At 44.0% G+C, this 20,143-nt stretch overlaps 1 protein-coding gene across 1 annotated transcript in view; it reads right to left on the bottom strand.

The window, feature by feature from the left end:
- rin3 (Ras and Rab interactor 3) overlaps positions 1 to 20,143 on the bottom strand; it is a 96,732-nt gene that overhangs the window by 69,864 nt on the left and 6,725 nt on the right. The window contains exon 3 of the mRNA XM_041214710.1: positions 4,538 to 4,652. Coding sequence (XP_041070644.1) covers positions 4,538 to 4,652 — 115 coding nt within the window. The remainder of the gene's footprint in view (positions 1 to 4,537; positions 4,653 to 20,143) is intronic.

Below are 20,143 nucleotides of genomic sequence, written 5' to 3'. Positions count from 1 at the left end.
AAACTGGCCAGGGTGAAAGAGAGTAATGGTTTTACTGTGGGCACCAAAGGTGGAGGTGAGGGTGCAGTTATGCGCAAATCAGTAGCTGCAGAAGAGATGTGGCGAATGACGGGCTGAAGGATTGACAGCTGAGATTTTGAAAGTGCAGTTGCATGTGAAATCGGGTCTTGCCTTTTCTCAGGAGTAGTACAGAAAGTAGGGTTGACGTAAGAAAGAATGTGGGTGGAGAATAATAAAAGAAAAATTATCAGAGATGGCCTTATCTGTGATTGATACAATAGGGCTAGCAAGATCATGTGAGATGGCTGTGTATGTGGATGGGGGAGTTTACATGGATGGAGAGGTTTAGGGGGTATAACAGGGCAGTGAACTCAGACAAGAGAGCATGATGAGTTGAGATGAGTTTGAAATCACCAAGGATGAGAAGTCTCTCAGTGCAGAGATTGAGGGAAGAAAGCAGTGAAGATATCTTCTTGTGAAATTTTTTATCAAAATTACCTTCCCCTTCAGCCTTATGGCAGTCAACAAGTCATGTCAAACCTTGTAATGGATTGTGGCTTTTAAGCATCCCAAATAGAGCATTGTACGTTTGCAAAGATACAACATAAAAGAGGACATGTCAGGGAGAACATCATGCCTCTGTGCTGAGATTTGCACACCCACAATTATAACACATGCTTACTTTGGCACATCTACTTCATAATGAATGAGAACAAATGCTTATATAAAATCCAAATCAGCAAAAGAAAAAAGAAGGCATTTACAGCAGGCAGCTAGTTGCAGACTTGTGCCATCTACTTGTTGCAGCCAGCTGCAACATACAATTTTCCTTACTCTGAAGTTCATCACCTCCGCCTACTTCCTGGCTGGTTGTGATTGCCAGCTTAACTCCTGAAGTAATTTACCCCATGTGTGGCACTCCTGGTTCCTGCTCCTGCTGGGCCAATACTGCTTATACTCCTCAACCCTTGTCTGAGACTCAATTGCAGCTGAAATAATATCTTAGCAAATCCAAAATGCAGAAATCTACAGAGACATAAATCTGACAACTTCAAAAACCTCTGGAATCAGAAGATTTCAATTTTAAAACTTGCATTTAAAAGGAGGTTGCTATTGGTTTGACCAATAAAATTCAAAGTGAAGCTGTCTGCATTCACCATTATTACATTTTCACTGTATAGGAACTTAGGAATTGCTAAGTGGAAAATGACCAAGCTGCATCTAGTTTGTCTTCTACCATCTTGACAATTACATGGTACAACATTAATGGGGCTGACTAATAATTGCAATCTATGTAGTAGCCTACAACAGCAACCATCTTCCATGCTCCAATGACACTCCCACTAACCCCAATGTGAGCAGTACCTTAGCGGTTATGTTACTGAACAAATAATCCAATGCTCCAGATACATTGGCTGAAATTTTACACCTCTCCCACCCTGGGAGCAGGCTGAGTGGCAGAGAGATGGAGTAAAATTGGGTGGGATGGCAGGAGGAGGGGGCGCTGTGCCCTTTGCCTGCTTGCTTCCACTGGGATTTTATCTGTGGGACAATTGTGGCCTTAACCCCAAACAGCCTGGCCGTGGGCTCAAGGGTGGTAATGGGCCTTCTGTCCAGGCATCTTAAGCCCAATACAGGCCCCCGCCAACAGAAATGGCCACCTTCACTTATACCCCACCCAGCCTCCTGATTGTGGACATCTCACCCCTCACCAGGCCCTGCCCGACTGGCCCCAGCAAAGCCATGCCAGCTACCTACTTAACTTGTCTCCATTGCTGTTCCCTGGGGACTATTGCAATCCCAGCAGTGGCCACTGCTCCCAATGACACTGCTGAGACTACAGAGTTGTTGCCCATCTGATTGGCACATCCTCCCACAAGGGCAGAAGCCACGACTTCAGGCAATTAACTGCCTTATGACAAAATCTGATTGTGGCTTCTCAGCCCAGTGTAAGTGAGCTCATCCCTAAATTTTCAGTCAGTAGGTGAGGCTACTATCTCTGAGAAAAATTACGTCCAGAAGGCCAAATTCCATTAGGGTAGCTGGGGAAATTAAGTTCAATTAATTTACTAAAGCGGGTAAATTAATTTAAAACTATTTTTGCAAAAACCCATCTGATTCCACAATGTCCTTTACGGAAGGAAATCTGCCATTCTTACTTGTCTGGCCTCCATGTGACTCCAGACCCACAATGTGATTGACTCTTAACTGTCCTCTGAAATGTCCTAAGCTATTTACATCAAATCATGGAAAAGTGGAATAAGAATAAAACCAATTGGACCACCTGGCATCAGCCTAGGCACTGGAAATGACAAAGGCACACCCTGCCCCGTCAACCCTACAAAGGCTTCCTAATTAACACCTGGAGACTTGTGCCAAACTTGGGAGAGCTGTCCCATAGACTAGTCATGTAACAACTTGACATAGCTATACTCACTAAATCATAGCTAACAGCCAATGTCCCAGACTAATCCATTACAGATAAGTGGCAAGTAACATTCATGTTGCACAAATGCCAGACAATAATCAAGACATTTCCAAATCAGAATGTAAACACTTCCCATTGACATTTAACCGCATTACCATAGTTGAATTCCCCACTATCAACATCCTAGGGGTTACCATTGATCAGACCCTTAACCAGACCAGCCACATAAATAACGTGGCTACAAGAACAGATCAGAGGTTGGGTATCTTCTGACAAAAAAGTCACCTCCGGACTCCCCAAATTCTGTCCACCATCTATAAGTTAGGAGTAAGTTCTCTCCAGGATTAGTGCAGCTCCAATAATACTCAAGAAGCTCAACACCATCCAGGACAAAGCACTCTGCTTGATCAGTACTCCATCCAACACCTTAAACATTCACTTCTTCCACCAGTAGTGTATTGTGTGTGCAGTGTGTACCACCTACAAGATGCAGACCAGCAACTCACCAAGACTCCTTCAACAATACCTTCCAAACCTGTGGTCTGTATCGCCTAGAAGAACAAGGCCAGTAGGCGCATGGGAACACCCGCCACATGCAAGTTCCCCTCCAAGTCACACACCATCCTGACTTTCAAATATATCGCTGTTCCTTTACTGTAGGGGGTCAAAGTCCTGGAATTCCCAACTTTACAGCAACTACACAGATGGACTGCAGGAGTTCAAGGCAGCAGCTCACCACCACCTTCTCAAGAGCAATTGGGGATGGCATTGGATGCTGGCCTTATCAGTGATGCCATATCCCATGAATGGATAAGAGCCCCACTAGAACCATGGTAGCGATCTCCACCTACCAGCTGCTCCTCAATCTCCTTCTGTACAGGCGTTTCCATCAAACAGACAGCCAGCCTTTCAAATCAAGCTAGCCGTTGGGCAGGAACACTTCAGGAAAAAATTTAAAATATGTCCTGCTGTTAAAAGCTTCAGGATATTCAGAAAATCTGCACTTCTGTGTTTCCCATCCATAATTCCTCTCCCTCTGCACTGACTGCATTTCTGGGATAATTTTGTCACCTACCTCTTTAAAAAAACCTGAATGGGGCACATGGCAAGTGTGACATCAGTTAGGACAGCAGCCAGCTTTTGTTACTGTTATATGTTCAGTAGGTCTTACAAACAGGTTCTGAATCTTGCTGAGTTGAATATTAACTGTTTACTGATAACACTTAATTATGTACATATCTACAAGGCATAGCCCAAGCTATGAGCTAACTCCATGCTTGCTTTTACACAGATGGCTGTCCAGTCTCTCTAGTCTCAGGTCATGTTTCTCTTTACATCAAACAGTGGGCGGTACTGTTTCCCTGTCCCACATTAAGTCTTGCTATGCCAGATGCCCTTATACTACAGTTACATTGAACTTGTGCAGTGCTCACCAGCACTACCGTGCATTTGTTCAGTTGATGTCTCCGCAGAATGGTTACAGTGTCAGATGATTTGGAAGTTCCTCAGTAAAAACTTGTGATATCAGACAATCAGTTGAAATAAACAGTGTGTTAACAATGGCTTGAATGACATAGGCTTTGTATATCGCCAATGGTGACCCATATCATCACTGAGTTTTCTCATGAATTATCTTTTGTATTTTTCAACAATTTCTATACTTGTTTACCTCAGGCTAGCTCAGGTGTCATTACCAAGCTGAGAATCTAACTGCTGAAAAATACATCATGTACTTCTTGGTATAAATTGGTGACTATAGAACAGCCTATCATTTGACTTACCATGTGTAATGCAAGACGGTGTCCACCACTCTGTATAAAACATGGCAACTTCATTTGGCATGTTGCTTTGGAGGTTAAGAAAAAGTTATTTTTGTTCTGACTAGATTAAAATCATGTCGACAAAGTTAAAGTTGATAACTCATTATGATAATGGAATAGTATTGCTTGTGTACACTTTAATTAGTACATTCACTGTGCTGAACTGTGAAGTGTTTGTGGTTATTTAGCTGCTTTACTGACCAGATCTTTTAACATGATAAAGGAACGATCTAGTTATCTGTAATTATCATAGCAAGCAACCTGAATAGATAGAGAAAAAAATACTCACTCGATTTGTCCTCCTTTATTGAGTAGTCTTGGATGTTAGGGGCTCCATCAAATCCAGGAAAATTCACAGAGAGAACCATATTTGAGAGGGTGCAATCTTTGCTCACCATGAATCTCTGTAAATAAGAATGAATTATGCCAAATTGTATTAATCAAGTTATAACAAATTAGAGGGCTCAGATATAATGATAAATTAGCACCCAAGCAAGGAAAGGTATACATCAAACCGCTCTGGTTAAAAAATCCCCATAAAGGAAACTATTTGAGTACCTGCCCAAGTCATTGTCTATTAACATATTGATTCATAGTATCAGCCATCTTAACTTCAAAAAGGTCAGATGTACAGCATAATTATGAATAAAAAATTTCCACCTGTTAAGTGGTGAGTTGGCTGTGCATGAGTGGGCTCCAATTGTGAGAGCTCTGGTCTAAAAATGGAGCATGACAGTCACAGCTAACACTTATTTTACTGAAAACTGAAATAGACTGTTCAATTTCAGTTTTCAATATGAACTTTGCAGCTATGACAAAGTGGGGAGGGCAATCAGGTCCATTTAAAGTAAATAGGGAGCTAAATTGAATAGGATCCAAAAATGGGACAGGGATCTGGATGTCCGATTATTTTGCATGCATTGATTGTAATGCTGGCAGCAAGTGAATTTCATGCCACCTGCTGATTTGAATGATGTCAGTGTCCAGTTAATGGTAATTGCTGTTTATAGGCTGGAAGGGTGCATGGGGACTAAAATTATGAGTGATCAGCACCACTGGACTTCTTAAAGCTAGCTTGCATGTCTTAAATGAGAGATGTATTATGACTGGAGCAGGCACTGGTAATTGTGCAGGAAGTGAACCTGACCTGGGAAACATTGAAGAATGCTGCATCATGGGAGAAAAGTGGGTTCCAAGCTTATCGGGCACTGGAGGAGGTAGAAGGGGAGAACTGGGAGCCAGGAGACACTTCACACATATGCTCAGAAGGGAATGGAAACACATAATCATGGCTGTCAATGCCAGGAGTCAAACATAAGAACCTAGATGTGGTGCCGCAAGAAGTTCAATGACCCCACATGAGTGGTCAAGGTCAGTGAAAGCACCTTCAAATTCACAATGCTACCAATTGCACTACTAGCTACATATATGACAAATATATACAAATATAAAACATATAAAATATATAAAATCACACAAAAACAAATATGACAATCACTGACACACTCCTTTCTCTCTTGCAGGGTAAGGTGGCGCACAACCAGAAGCTAACTGGAGGGAGACAAATGGGCGTCCAAATCCTAACCTTGGAAGAGATGATGCTGGCCATTATTGGATGGTCATTGCTGATGTCAAGGGCAGTAGCAAAGTTGAAACATCGAAGATGAGAATATCCTCATACTAATCCTCCTTCTCACATCCCACTTTCCCCTCATCCCACATGCTCTTTTGATTTACAAGCTGCAGATGGTGTAAGCATGCACCTCTTTTACTCCCCCCTCCCCATACCAGAACCTTATCTTAGCACCCTTGTCCTTGCAGATAACCAAGGAAATATGGTGTGGACCAGCAGTGGAGGAATGACAAGTAGAGAGTGATGATGAAGATATACCATCATTTGACTTTGCACTTTCAGTCACCAGTTCAGACACTGACACTTCTTAACTTAGGGTGGAATCATTCCAGATTTGCAGTAAATGCAGTCACGGGTGTGAAAAATGACGGTCTATCTACTGGCTGCAATGGCTGGATTTCACACCGTACTGTCCTCTTCCTGCCTCATTAATTATGCAGCCACAGGAAACACACTCTTAATGACTCACTGCGTAAGAAAATGTTTCCTCATGTTATCTCTGTTTTCATTGCCAGTTACTTTAGAAATCTGTCCTCTGGTTACTGACCCTTTTGCCCTTTGAAACAGTTTCTCTTCATTAAAACATTCATGATGTTTTTCCCCTTAACCTTTTCTGCTCCAGGGAAAATATTCCGAGTTTCTCTAGTCTACATATCTGAAGTCTCACCCTTGGTATGATTCAAGTAAATCTCTTCTGCACCATCTCAAAGGCTATAGCATCTTTCCTAAAGTGTGGTGCCCAAAACTGAACACAATACTCTAGCTAAGGCCTAACTAGTGTTTAATGACATAACTTCAAATCTTTTGTACATTATGCCTATCTTAATAAAACCAAGAACAGCTTAACCTTTTTTAACAGCCCTTTCAGCTTCTGTCACAACTCTCAATGAATTGCTTAAATGCCCTCCCAGGTCTTTCTGTTCCTGCATCCCTTTTAAAATTGTGCCATTTAGCTCACATTGCCTTTCCTCATTCTTCCAACAAAATGTATTACTTCGTACTTGGCTGTGTTAAACTTTATCAGTCCATTTCATCAGTCGCTTTCTGTTTTTCTGAAGTCAGTTACTACTGTCCTTAGTTGTTTGCTACATCTCCAAGTTTTGTATCGTCTGCAAACATTGAAATGATGTCCCATATATCCATGCTCAAGTCATTAATATATCAAAAAGAACTGTGGTTGTAACCACAATACCTAGAGAACACCAGCAGTCTGAAAAACAACTGTTCATGCCTACTGTCTGCTTTCCTTACTCAGTTTCATATCCATGCTAAAGTAAAAGCAAAATACTGCAGATGCTGGAAATCTGAAACAAAAACAAAAATAGCTGGAAAAACTCAGCATCTGTGGAGAGGAAGACAGTTAATGTTTGGAGTCCGTAGGACTCTTCATCAGAACTTCATCAGACTCTTCATATCCATGCTGTTCCTTTAATACTATGGACTTTAATTTTGCTAACAAGTCTATTATGTGATACTTTGTCAAATGCCTTTTGAAAGTCCATATATACATTAACCATCTCCATTATTTTATCAAAAAAGTCAACCAAGTTAGTCAAACACAATTTGGCTTCAGCAAATGCTGACCTTCATTTATGAGCCCATGCATTTCCAAGTGCCAATTAATTTTATCCTAGATTATTGTCTCCATATATTTCCCCATCAACTACATTAGGTTAACTGGCCTTTAATTTCTGGGTTTATTCTTCTCCCTATTTTGAACAGGGGTGTAACTCCAATCTCAATGGCCCCCTGCCCCCTGCCCCATCTAAGGAGAATTGGATGATTGTGGCCAGAGGCTTCTTAGTTTCCACCCTTAATTCATTCGGTAATCTAGGATCCATCCCATCTGGATTGGGCAACTTTTCTACTTCGAGTACTTATAACCTTTCAAGTAGCATTTTTTGACTATTTTTATCCTACCTGATATCACTACTACCCCCTTTATTATTACATTGGCAGAATCCTCTTTTCTAATGAAGACAAATACTAATTACTTATTTAATATCTCAGCCATGCCTGTATAAGAATATCTCCTTTACGGTCCCCTTTAGCCTCACCCTTCCTTCGACTTCTCATTTGCTATTTATGCTTATAAAAGACTTCTGGTTCCTTTTATGTTACCACTAATCTATATTTATAATCTCTGTCCCTTTTTTGGATCTCCTCTGCATTTTCTGTATTCATCTTGGTTCTCTCCTATATTATGAACACCTACACTTGTCATATGCCTCCTTTTTCTGTCTCATTTTAATCTCTGTAACTTAAATAATCCAGGGAGCTTTAACTTTGGACATCTTTCCTTCCCCCCTTGAGGGAGTGTATCTACTCTGCACCTGTACCATCCCCTCTCTGAAGGCTGCCCATTGTTCAATTGCTGTTTGTCTACCAATTTTTGATTCCAATCCACCTGGTTGGGTCACTTAATTTTAAACTCAGAAATCAGGCTCAAGGATCAAGATATATGATTACCCTGCACCCAAACTTCATGCTGTCTGATAATGTTAATGATAGAAAAGCAACCCAAAGCTGAATATGCTGTTGTCCGGCTGCACAGCTCAGTAGGGGGCCCAAGTTCATGTGAGGTGAGTACCACTTAAAGCTAGCCTGCACGACTTAACATCAAACTGCACCTTTTAAGGATGAAGTGTATCCCAGCTGCAGCAGGGGCTGGATGTTATGAAAGAGGAGTTGGAGATCAGGAGCTTGAGAAATGGCATAACAGGCCAGCATGTCTGAATTTAGGTTTTCCGCTGCAGTGCTGGAGGTTTTAATGCGGAAGGTGCAGAGGAGAGAGAGGTGCTACTCCCTCAGGGGACCAGGATGCCCTCATGGCATATAATAAGAACAGCTGGAGCAGGTAACCATCATAGTCGGCCAACAGTCTAGCCCTGAGGACCTGGATGAAGTGTCATACATGTTTAGAGACTTCACATGAGTGGTCAAGGTCAGCGAATGCACCATCACACGTCATATTGTATCAACTGCAACACGAGACTCCCACACTGCTCCATTCACCATACTCTGTTCACCTACCCACCAACAATCTCCATCAAATACAACTCATACCTCACAATCATTGCCTTACCTTGCCCTCACAAACTACTGCAAGCTTGGATACTGACGTCTCATGGTTTACATATACTGCCAATTATTCAACGGTGTCGGGCAAGTCGGCAATCAAACATATTGCAGCACACTCACTAACACACATCCCTCTCTCTTGCAGGACAAGGTGGCCCACAATTGGAGGCTGCAACACCTAACCAGTGGAGCACAGACATGGCTGCATGTTCTTATCCCAGTGAAGAAAACTGTGCTGCAAACCATTGATGACTGAGGCCATGGCCAGCGGTGGGACTGAAACTATCGAGAATGGTGAAGTGTTCCTACATAATCTACCTTCTCACATCCGATTACCCCTCAGCCCACAATCACTTCTGATTTACAACTTACAGATGGTGTAAGTATGCATCTCTTGCTTTCTCCTACCTTCCATATCACAGCCCTACCCTTGAGCCTTCCTTTCAGATATAGAAGAACAGCAACCTGGCCAGATGGTAGGAGTGCAAAGCCCCAAAGAACAACAGGAGACTGAGAATGATGAACCATTAACACTCAGAATCACAGAATTGTTACCGCGCAGAAGGAGGCCACTTGGCCCATCGTGTCTGCACCGGCTCTCCGAATGAGCGACTCATCTAGTTCCATTCCCTCCCACCTTCTCCCTGTAACCGTGCACACTCTTCCTTTTCAGATAAAATTCAATTCCCTCTTGAATGTTTCAATTGGACCTGCTTTTCAGGCCATGCGTTCCAGAACTTAGCCACTCACTGCATGAAAAAGTTTTCTCTCATGTCAATTTTGCTTCTTTTGCCAATTACTTCGAATCTATCGTTCTCAAAGCCCCAGCCACCAGCTCAGATACTGGCACTTTTTGTTCTTTAGAGGGCAACAGAGCTGGGACCACAGGTATAGTGAGTCACCAGTCATGAGTGAACTCCAGCTAGGGCATGGAAAGAGGTCTTGTAGGTCCCAGAGGGCAAGGTCATGGACAAGTTCTGCTACAGAGGACTCATATTTGTACTTTTATGAGGCATTGTATAACAAAAGACTGAAGAACCGGCACAAAGCAATGCTTGGGGCATTGGCAGGCTTGCCAAAAAGCCTGTTGCCACAGTCAAGAAGCATGGAGTAGCCTGGAACCAATTTGGAACAGGGCTTTCTGCAGAACTCAGAGCCTATACTTTCCAGGATGGAAGTAGTGGCCAACGTCGTGAGAAGATTTGCAGATCCAATCATGAGACAATGTCTGACTCATTAGCCAGGATTTTCCCCTCGGCGATTTTGGGGCGGGGCCTGCTCACCGAGGGGAAAATGAAGCGGGATGACGTCGGGAGGAATCCCCGACGTCATCCTGGTCCCTTTAAATTTTTAGGAAGGCGGGCCTACAGCGAAATCAGCTGTCTGCCCGCCGACCTGTCAATAGCCAATTGAGGCCATTGACAGGCTATTTAAAGTAATTAAAGGCCTGCCCGGCCAACCTTAAGCCTGGCGGGCAGGCCAGGAGCCCCAGCGGGCTCCAGACTATTCACGAAACTTCATCCACTGGTGGGATGAAGTTTCATGTCCATTTTGTAAAAAAGTAATAAAGTTTATGTTTTCTATTAATAAGTCGCATCTCGTGTGACATTGTCACATGAGGGGGACATGTTAATAATTTTTTAATGTTTCTATTTTTACACTTAACTTACCTGTCACGAATCTCCCTGAGACAGGACTTTGCCTCAGGGAGCAGTGCACTCTTTCGCGTACATTTGTGAAAGAGCGCACTTTGACAGATGGGGATTCCCTCCCCACCGCACAGGAAGCGCATAGCACTTCCTGTCGTGCAGGCCGCTGGGTGGGCCTTAATTGGCCCGCCCACTCAAAATGGCGGCAGGCCCTGTTTTAGTGGCGGGGTCGGCTACCTGCATGCCATCCGAGGGCAAAATTCTGCCCCATTGTGTGTCAGCAATGGATCAGTTGGTAGCGCTCTTGTCTCTGAGTCACAAGGTTTTGGGGTTGAGGTCCCCCTCCAGGTCTGGAGCACAAAACATGAGGCTGGCATTCCAGTGGAGCACTGAGGGAGGGCTGCACTATCAGGGTTGCTGCCTTTTAGATGAGACTTTAAACTGATGCCCCATCTGCTGGCTCAGGTGGATGTAAACAATTCCATGGGACTATTTCAAAAAAGAGCAAGGGAGTTTTCCCCTTTGTCCTGGCCAATATTTATTCCTCAATCAACATCAATGGCATTACCATTATTGAATCCTGCCACCACCACCACCACCACCACCACCCCAACCACTCTCTCCCCCACTATCAACATCCTGGGGGGTTACCATTGACCAGAAACTGACTGAGCTAGCCATATAAATACTGTGGCTACAAGAGCGAGTAAGAGGTTTGGAATTCTGCGAAGCATAGCTCACCTCCTGACTCCCCAAAGACTGTCCACCGTCTCCAAGTCACAAGTCAGGAGTGTGATGGAAAACTCTCCACTTGCCTGGATGAGTGCAGTTCCAACAATACTCAAGAAGCTTGACAGCATCCAGGACAAAGCAGCCCGCTTGAATGGCACTCCATCCACCATCTCCAACATTCACTGCTACCACCACTGATTTACAGTGGCAGCAGTGTGTACCATCTACAAGATGCACTGTAGCAACTCAGCAAGGCTTCTTCAACAGTGCCTTCCATCCCCACCCACTCTACTGCTGAGAAGGAAAAGGGCAGCAGACACATGGGAACACCACCACCTGGAAGTTCCCCTCCAAGCCACTCACCATCCTGACTTGGAAATACATCACCGCTCCTTCACTGTCGCTGGGTCATAATCCTGGAACTCACTGCCTAACAGCAGTGTGGGTGTACCTACACCACATGGACAGCAGTGGTTCAAGAAGGCAGCTCACCACCATCTTCTCAAGGGCAATAAATGCCAGTAACACTCACATCCCATGAACAAATTTAAAAAACAGATTATCTGAGCATTATCACATGGCTGCTTGTGGAAACATTGATGTCTGCAAATCAGTTGCAACATTTCCAATATTACAACAGTGATAACAATTTTTTAAAAGTATTCCATTAACTGCAAAGCACTGATGTTTGTGAAAGGAGTTGTACAAATGCAAATCTTTCTTTTTTTATTTTGTCTCAGCTTCCATTGCAGCAAAATCAGACCCAATGTACGGTTGCTGCAGTAGAAGGTCAGGCTAAGGTCATGCAACCTCAGCTTGCTGCAGCTCAGCTGCTGCCATCATCGCCGCTGATACCAAATCTCAAACAGAATACTAGCCCATAATCCACTCATTCCCTCTTTGCTTTGTGCTTAAAGCTGTTATTTTCTCGGTTATTATCACAGGCGAGTACAGTTGACTTTTGTATCCAAGGTGGACTGCGGGGATTGCTACTGTAACCCTTGTGACTGGAAGCGAGTGGTGTGCTCACAGCCCTTGCTAGGACATGCAATGCCTTCTCACTTGCAGCTCCACTCCCTGAAGACTTTTCCAACTTTAACCAACTCCTCAAAACACCAGAACTCCGCAAACACAAACCGAGTCAGCAGACAGCAATCAGCAACTAACCAGCTGTGAGTTGCTGATCATCTCTTTCAATAATATTGGTGAGGAGTGGGTAGTCGGAGGGGGGGTGGTGGGCAGTCCATCATGGAGTTGAATGTGTTTTGGCTGTGTATGTCTGAGAGAAGATGGTAACTCGAGTGGTGAGGTCTAAGCTGAAACATTCATAACAAATCCACGTTAGACACTGACTTATGATCTGCCTACTCTGCGTACTTTAAGTGCATGCTTATATTGCTACGTTAATGCCTTCACCAAGGTAGCATCTGGCATGGGCTATGCCAGGAGGGAGCAGAAGCAGCGCAGATGCCATTTTATACTAAAGTAGCACCTCTAGCATTGAAGCTACTGATGCTATGGAGCTGAATTTTGTTTCCGCTGAAATTAGCCTTCAAGTTAGGTATTTTGTGCTTGATTGTTCCTTGTCTTTTCCATAACTATTTTAAACCTGATGAATATAGATTTGTAAATCCCAGTTGATTATTATTTTTGTACTTCAGATATTTTGGAAAGCACTGTGCCAGCTACCTGCATGCAGTTCCTGTTATGCTCAGAGAGAAGACTGAGACAATCACTGTGTAATCCTTGCTAACTCTTGCAAACAATTAAGAAGGATATCAATGTGGTCTAAAGACAACAGTACTTGTATGTTATTGGGAAAAAAATGATGTCTATTATAGTGTTTACAAAGCATCAATTGGACACAGGAATATTAAAATTTGTAACATTTTGGCTGTGTCTATTTGTGTTTGTCTGATACTGGGTTTGTGTTCTATCTGCTCTAATTTATGTTTGCAGGCTGATGGGTGTACATGTGTGTGTGTGTGTGTGTGTGTGTGTGTGTGTGCGTGCATATGGCTTTGTTTATGTTGTTTGTGTGTGTCTCTTTGATCCTGTGCTTGTCGGCAAGTGTCTGCTTATCTCCCTCTGTACATGTCTATTCCAGTACGTTAGACTAAACATTATCTTGCTGCGTCAATATATCTTTACAGGTACAGGAATGGCAGTTATTGTTTGATAAGACGACGTTTGCCATTCAAGTAAAATTGAAATTAGAGCATAGAAAGGGCATTTTTTCGCTAAGAGACAGTCATATAAACTGTTTAGATAATATTGCAGTTTAGAATTATCAATGCTGAAGTGCATGTCAACATTTTGAAATAAATTGACTGGCTATGTTTATTTTTGGTGCAGGAGTCACCCATTATTGTGACGGCAGTACTGAGTTAGGTGAAGAAGACAGGAAGTAGTGGAAAGCACTATGACTGCTTAGAGTAAATAGCTGAAGAACATGGTACAGTAATTAACTTGTTCAATATATTGGAATTGAGTATTGCTGAAAAAAAGAGACATGCCTTTTGTCTTGCATTCATCAGGACACCACAAGAAAACCAATAGTAAAAGGAACAATAATTTATACTGCATGAGAAGAGAGTGTTTACTGGTTGGCAAGTGGACTCTGATTGGTGGAGGGGTTGCCATGGAAAATGCACCAGGGGGCAGTTAACTGCCAAGCTTTTGTTCAAATTCAAATCAGGATGAGTGCAAGACGAAAACCTTCGACAGTATGTCTCTTTTTTTCAGCAATACTCAAGTTCTGTAGTACCAAATGACTATTTATATTAGAAGTGCTTTGAAAAAGATCATGCCTCAACCCCGTTCTCCATTTGCAAAACTATGCACCTCTATTTATAGCAAAAAGATACTACTTCAATCAAATAACTTTTTAGAATGTTATGTCCTGTCTTCCCTGTTAAAATTTTAAACTCTGAGTTGGTATCAGTATAAGGATGATGAATGAATCAACAATGACGTGTTTGAGTTTGGTAACTTTTGGAACTGTTGAATAATGTGGAAAAAGGGCGGAAACATGATGTACTTTGTGATAGATGAATTTTTCCCTCATTGATGTTCATTGCGTTGAGTTAAAGTTGTAAGTTAAGTATAATTTTATTTGAGCTCTATCATATTGATAATTAAGTATAAAAATTAAGAAAGCGTATACATCAAGTGGGGTCCTCTAGCTCTGTTACATTAATGCTGACTAATTTAGCGTGAAAGAAAGCTGCTGGTTAGTCTGCTACTCAAGAGTTGTGAGCTGAGCTCACCTACATAAATTTGAAAAAGCACAAAATTAAAAAGCAAATTGTGCTTAAAAATGCAGTATTAATAGTGCTACCGTTGCATGCACCTAATGTCTTTGTCTTCTTGCCCTGCTTTATATACAGTGACAATCAGCGCATTACCCATCAGTTCCTTCTTATTTGGTATCCCTTTACCCACACCTTTGAGTCTGCTGCGCACTTTTAAATACTTGAACTCCGATGTATTAACTAATGCTGTGGCTCGAACGAGTCCCTCTCTCAATTTAGTTGACAACATATTACTTTTCACCTTTACAGCTCCCAAAGAGAAAAATGATTGTTCAGTAGGATTTGTATATCTAAACAGCTGCCTACATTTAGTTATGTTTTGCACTGCGCCCCTGGAGTCTACAAAAATGCAGCAGTGCGATCTTCAAGGCTCCTTCGCTCCCGAACAGCCCAGGGCACCCAATAGGTATTTGGAGCTAACAGGTTTGATGATTTGAGGCCCAAGGCCCAATAATTGGTGCACTTTGGCCATTATCCATTCATTGATTGCTCCCTGAGCACCCCCCTCCCCCCCACCGGGTGCCTGTTTGGCCACACATGAATTTTCCTTGATATTTCCTTTATCTATCCGTTGTGTTATTTCTTCAAAAAATTGTATCAAGTTAGTCAAACAAGACATGCCTTTGAGAAATCCTTCTTGACCAATCCTGGTTAACTCCTGCTTCTCTAAGAGTTTTCAAATTTATTAGTCTTAGTTTAGCATAAACTGAATTTCTTGACTTTTCTCTGTGTCTTCTATCTTGGAGGGATATTAGATTTTCCACACTCCAATCCTCTGGCACATTCTTTTTATTTAAAACAAGTTTTGCCAAGGCATAAATTTCTTAGCACCCCCCCGCCCTGACTCCGGTGCAATTTCAGCAGCGATGGCGCAGTGAAATGCGCAAAGGGTAAATTCATCCTCCTGCCTCATCAGAATACATCAGGTGAGCAGTGGGTGCCCGTCAGACACGTTGATGCAACATGCCTGCTGGGACCGTCGGAATTTTGGCCTACCTTGAAACCCAGAGGTAAATCTGGGTAGGGTTGGGTTGGGAGGGGGAGGTGATTGCAAGGAGGATGACAGCGAACCTGCAATTGTTTTGTGAAGCCAGGAGAAGCACTCTTGTCCCTCCTGATCCCACGAAGTACAGCAAATTTTCCAAGCTTTTGGGTCCTTTGCCTCCAACGGTCCTTAAAGGGTTGCTGTTTAGGCTGCGGAAATGCTAATCAGAATTTGTTGCCGTGCAAACTAGGGCAAATAAATTTAAGGGCAGAATTTAACGCCCCGTTGGCGCGCATGTGCCCAATCCAAACGGGCGTGAAATAGCGCAAATGATGGCGGGCGAGTTTCCCGATGCCATCCCGCATGCGGGCGAACTTCAGGACAGCCAGCATGCGCAGGTGTCGGAAGCGCACCCGCTGACAATTGAGCGGGAACTTAAGCCCAATCAAGGAGGCAATTGAAAGCGACTTTTCTTGGCTCGTCCACTTTTACGGTTGGTGGACAGGCCAATCAGCCAGGCGGTATTTACATTTTTTCTGAAACCTCAATCTAGGGGAGGGATGAAATCTCTGTGGGGAAATAAAATGAAAAGAGATACCTGGGGACTGTTTTTTTTAGGTGGTACGCTTTCATATGCTTGATTGAGCTGCATGGACATGTTTTACAGCATTTATGTTGTTTTGTTTATTCTGTGGAGGGCTGCAGTTCCCTGAGGTAGCTGCCTGCCTTCAGGGAGCTCACTGGAAGTGCTCACCAGCGCCCGCGGTGAGGTCGGCGCCTGTCCTCTTCCATTCCTCAACGGCAGTGCTGAGCCTTTCTCAGCGCATGTTTCATGCTGGCTGGCAGTTAATTGGCCAGCCAGCGTGAAATCGCGGTCGGTGGCCGATCGCGGAGGCCTGTTTCCCATCCGCTCTCGGGCCTGTCAATCACACAGGCCCAACGAGCAAAGAATTCAGGCCTTGGAGTTCAGGTTTGAGATGAGTGCAGTCGCCTTATTTCATTATTAAAATGAGACCTATGCACATTTTAAGCAACTGCTGGTGCCATCTAAAGAAAAGGTTTTGACCAATTTTGCAATGGCCTGAGTTCCTGTGCAGCTTAACATGAGTTTCTGCACTGCTAACTTGGTTATTTTTGTTCCCATTTTAGACCCATAAAACAGATGCAAAAATGTTCAATTTAGACCTAAAGGCATATTCCGTTCCTCTGTCATAATGCACCTTCCTTCCCCATATCTTCATTATTCATCATTTCCAAAAGAGTCATCAAACTTAAAATACATCATTCTTGACTCACTTGTTTCGATTTCCAAAGAAATATCCTTCTGTATTTTGTACCAGAGTCCAATCTTTTGTCTTTAGTGTGCAAATATTTATGCAAAGGTCCACAATTAATGTACTCAGTCCTGCCGCTGCACAGACAATAGGGGAATGAGACCACTCTAAGTTCAAAGCTCACACTCTATGATGCTCTGCAAACTACAAGATCTCACTGTGATCTCAATTATCCATACTGCCTCTTCTAATGCAATGGAGATAGCAATAATTCCACACTTTCAGAAGGAAGCTGTACTCAGAGGAGATATGAGTTGGAGACGAGACTGCTTGAGGAGACCTGATTCCCAGATCATAACCCTGGGAACTCATTGCTGGAGAGTCTGATTGCAGAATTACTTCATACTTACATCCATGTTTTGATACCTATCCAGATCCCTTATAATGGTTTGCATATTCACCTATACATTCATCATTCCATGCACATCTGCATGAAAATATCCATTGCGAGGAAGATGTCTGCCCGGCATATGCTAAATTTTGTGTGACACTCGGTTGTGATAGCATCCAATTATCCCACTGAATTCATTCCCAGTCAACTTAAGGATAACTTCCAGTCATATGGGACTCTATTTTGCAGCCTCCCCACTGACACATTTGAAGGCAGAGAGGCTCGTAAAGTAAAATGGGTAGCCTGACCCTCATCCTCCCACCCACTCCTGACCTCTCTCCTACATTATAGTGGGTGGCTACAGCATCAGGCAGGCTGCCTGCCCTTCAGCCTATTGAGGCCCTTAAGTGGCCATTTAAGGGCATCATTCTGCCTCCACAGCTATAATATGTTTGGCAGTGGAAGGTGGAAGCAAGATGGGCAGTCCGTCAGCTTTCAGTGTGGGCTGCTGTCTGGCAGGGAGAGGAGTACCTCCTTTGGGGATTCCCTGTGCCCATTAGAGGCAGCCACACCACCCAACTACCCCAGCCTCCCTCCAGGATCATATCTCCCCCCTTTAAGCCTCCCTCGCCCCAGCCTCTAAAACACAGCCACCCCCCACCCCCCCCCCAACCCCCCTCACTGGGTCTGCCACCCAGGCCTATACAAAATCTCTAGACTTATCTAAAGTTGAGGATCTAGCAGTCTTCTTCATTGGGACTGCTGTGGCCACTACTCAATTCTGGCGCTGCAGATTGCTGGCCAATCTCTCGAAGGTGGGATTTCCTTCCCCCAGAAGTCCTACTCTGACTCAGTTAAGGCTACCCCCAGCATTGTATCGCAGCAGCGAAGCCAGGTTTCAGGTGGGTGGGTTGACCACGGACTTTTCAATTATGAGGGGGTATGCAGGGAATATGCCCCCATCCACCCCCCCATAAAATCTACCCCCATCATTTCACATCTTCCCATGAAACCATGGAGACTTCCAGATGAATCAAGACTATTCAACCAATCTGCATCAATGCTGGATCTCCAACTGGACTTATCTATAGAAATTAGCTCTTTGGTTGACTCAGTCAATAGTTACTTGTTATTAAAGATTTATATTCTAACAATGTTTGAATTGAAAAATGTTCTTCTAATGCCCCCTTTATGCTTCTACTACTAAACCTAAATTGATATCCCTTCATTACAGATTCCCCAACGGTACAAGTAATTGAACAGATTCATTTTCATTGGGTCACCCTCTGCCATTTCTGCCAGCTCCAGCTTTATGCCACCAACAAACCCACATTCCCCTCACCTGTCAGCATTTTGAAGAGACTGGTCCTTCAGCAACATCCTAGTCCATTTTTGAATCACCCCCGGCCCCCACACCCTGTTACATTATCCTCCCAACCCTGGAGCCAGGAACCTAAAGCAGATGTGGATCTGAGGCATTGCTTTAGATAACAAGTACCAGGAATAACTTACAAATGGCCTGATAAGCAGCAGGAACAGCTGCCTGCCTCCTGCAGGCTTGTCAAGGCATAACAGGCTTGGGAACAACATGCTTTGGCAGGCCTCAGGGAGCAGGCTTCGGGTGAGACAAGGTAACTTCAGGCTCCAGGCTCCAGGGATAGGAGATGGAGCCTGCCTGCTGAAGCACATTGTCGCCATTTCCAAGCCTGTCGCCTGGAGACCGGATCCTGAAGTGGGGCCTGACAAAGCACATCCTTATGAGATTCCTGCTACATTAGCACCACTGGGATCCAGAACCATTGAGTCTTTACGCTTCTTGTCTTCCATTTCCTATGTTAATAAATGTTTCTTAATCCGGAATTTTCCAACCATGTCATAGCGGGACACATCACGGAGGATGCACGCAGGCCAACAAAAAGTCCATTGACTTTCGGTGGGACTGGGCGATTCCTGCGAACCTTGCCTTTAAGAAAGTTGTAGCTTTGATCCATTGGTCCTTTCATTCTTAATTAAAGAAAGTTTACCACTTCCAGATGGGGAACAAAACCCATAAATCTCCAAAGAAGTAACTAAACCACTCGTTAGGGTATTTTACTAGCTGAGAACGACTACAATTACAACTGCAGGCCATTGGGTGAGGTGATCCTCACAATCTAGCTACTGCTTCACTTGCCTTGCACCTCCCTCAGTCATACAGTTCAATCACAGCAGCACTGGAGGCACTGAAGCCTCCTTGACTGCCTGACAATGACTGGATCAAATTACATATTGCAGAGAGTGTCGAATTACCCTACAGCAGGCAGGATCGCATTACACATTCGAGAAACTGTTAGCTGTGCCTTGTCCTCCAGGAGGACCAATCAGAAATCTGGCCCTACCCACTTGTGGTGTAAATAAATGATGAAAGGTCACAAGCCTGAAACATTGGCTGGAAGACTGAGGAGGCGGCAGATATTCTGTTGCCGGGCTGACAGCTGTGAGGGCGGGGAACGGGGGGTTGGGGGGGGGGGGAGGTTGTGCACTGGGGGCAACACTGCCTTGGCAGGTGGCAGGACCCAGACCACATTTTGCGGGTGGCAGCCAATTTGACGGCTGTCCTGTTAAGGATGATAGTCTGCCCCAAGAGCTGCTGGCCTGATCACAGGGCTGGCACCTCAATAGCCTCAGCAGTTTCCATGCTAGCAGTGCCCACTGCTGGGGCTGTACCTGCTGGATGACAGCACATCATTGACTGGGCACCCTCGAAGTGGGATCTGTGGGGGGGGCGCGTCAGGGCTAGGCAGGCAGGCACTGGTGAGGGGGTGGGGGGCTGGTGGCAGAGGATCGCTGATTTCAG

Source organism: Carcharodon carcharias, chromosome 20, assembly GCF_017639515.1.
Source record: "Carcharodon carcharias isolate sCarCar2 chromosome 20, sCarCar2.pri, whole genome shotgun sequence".
NCBI lineage: Eukaryota > Metazoa > Chordata > Chondrichthyes > Lamniformes > Lamnidae > Carcharodon > Carcharodon carcharias.
This window is presented reverse-complemented; position numbering and strand designations above follow the sequence as displayed.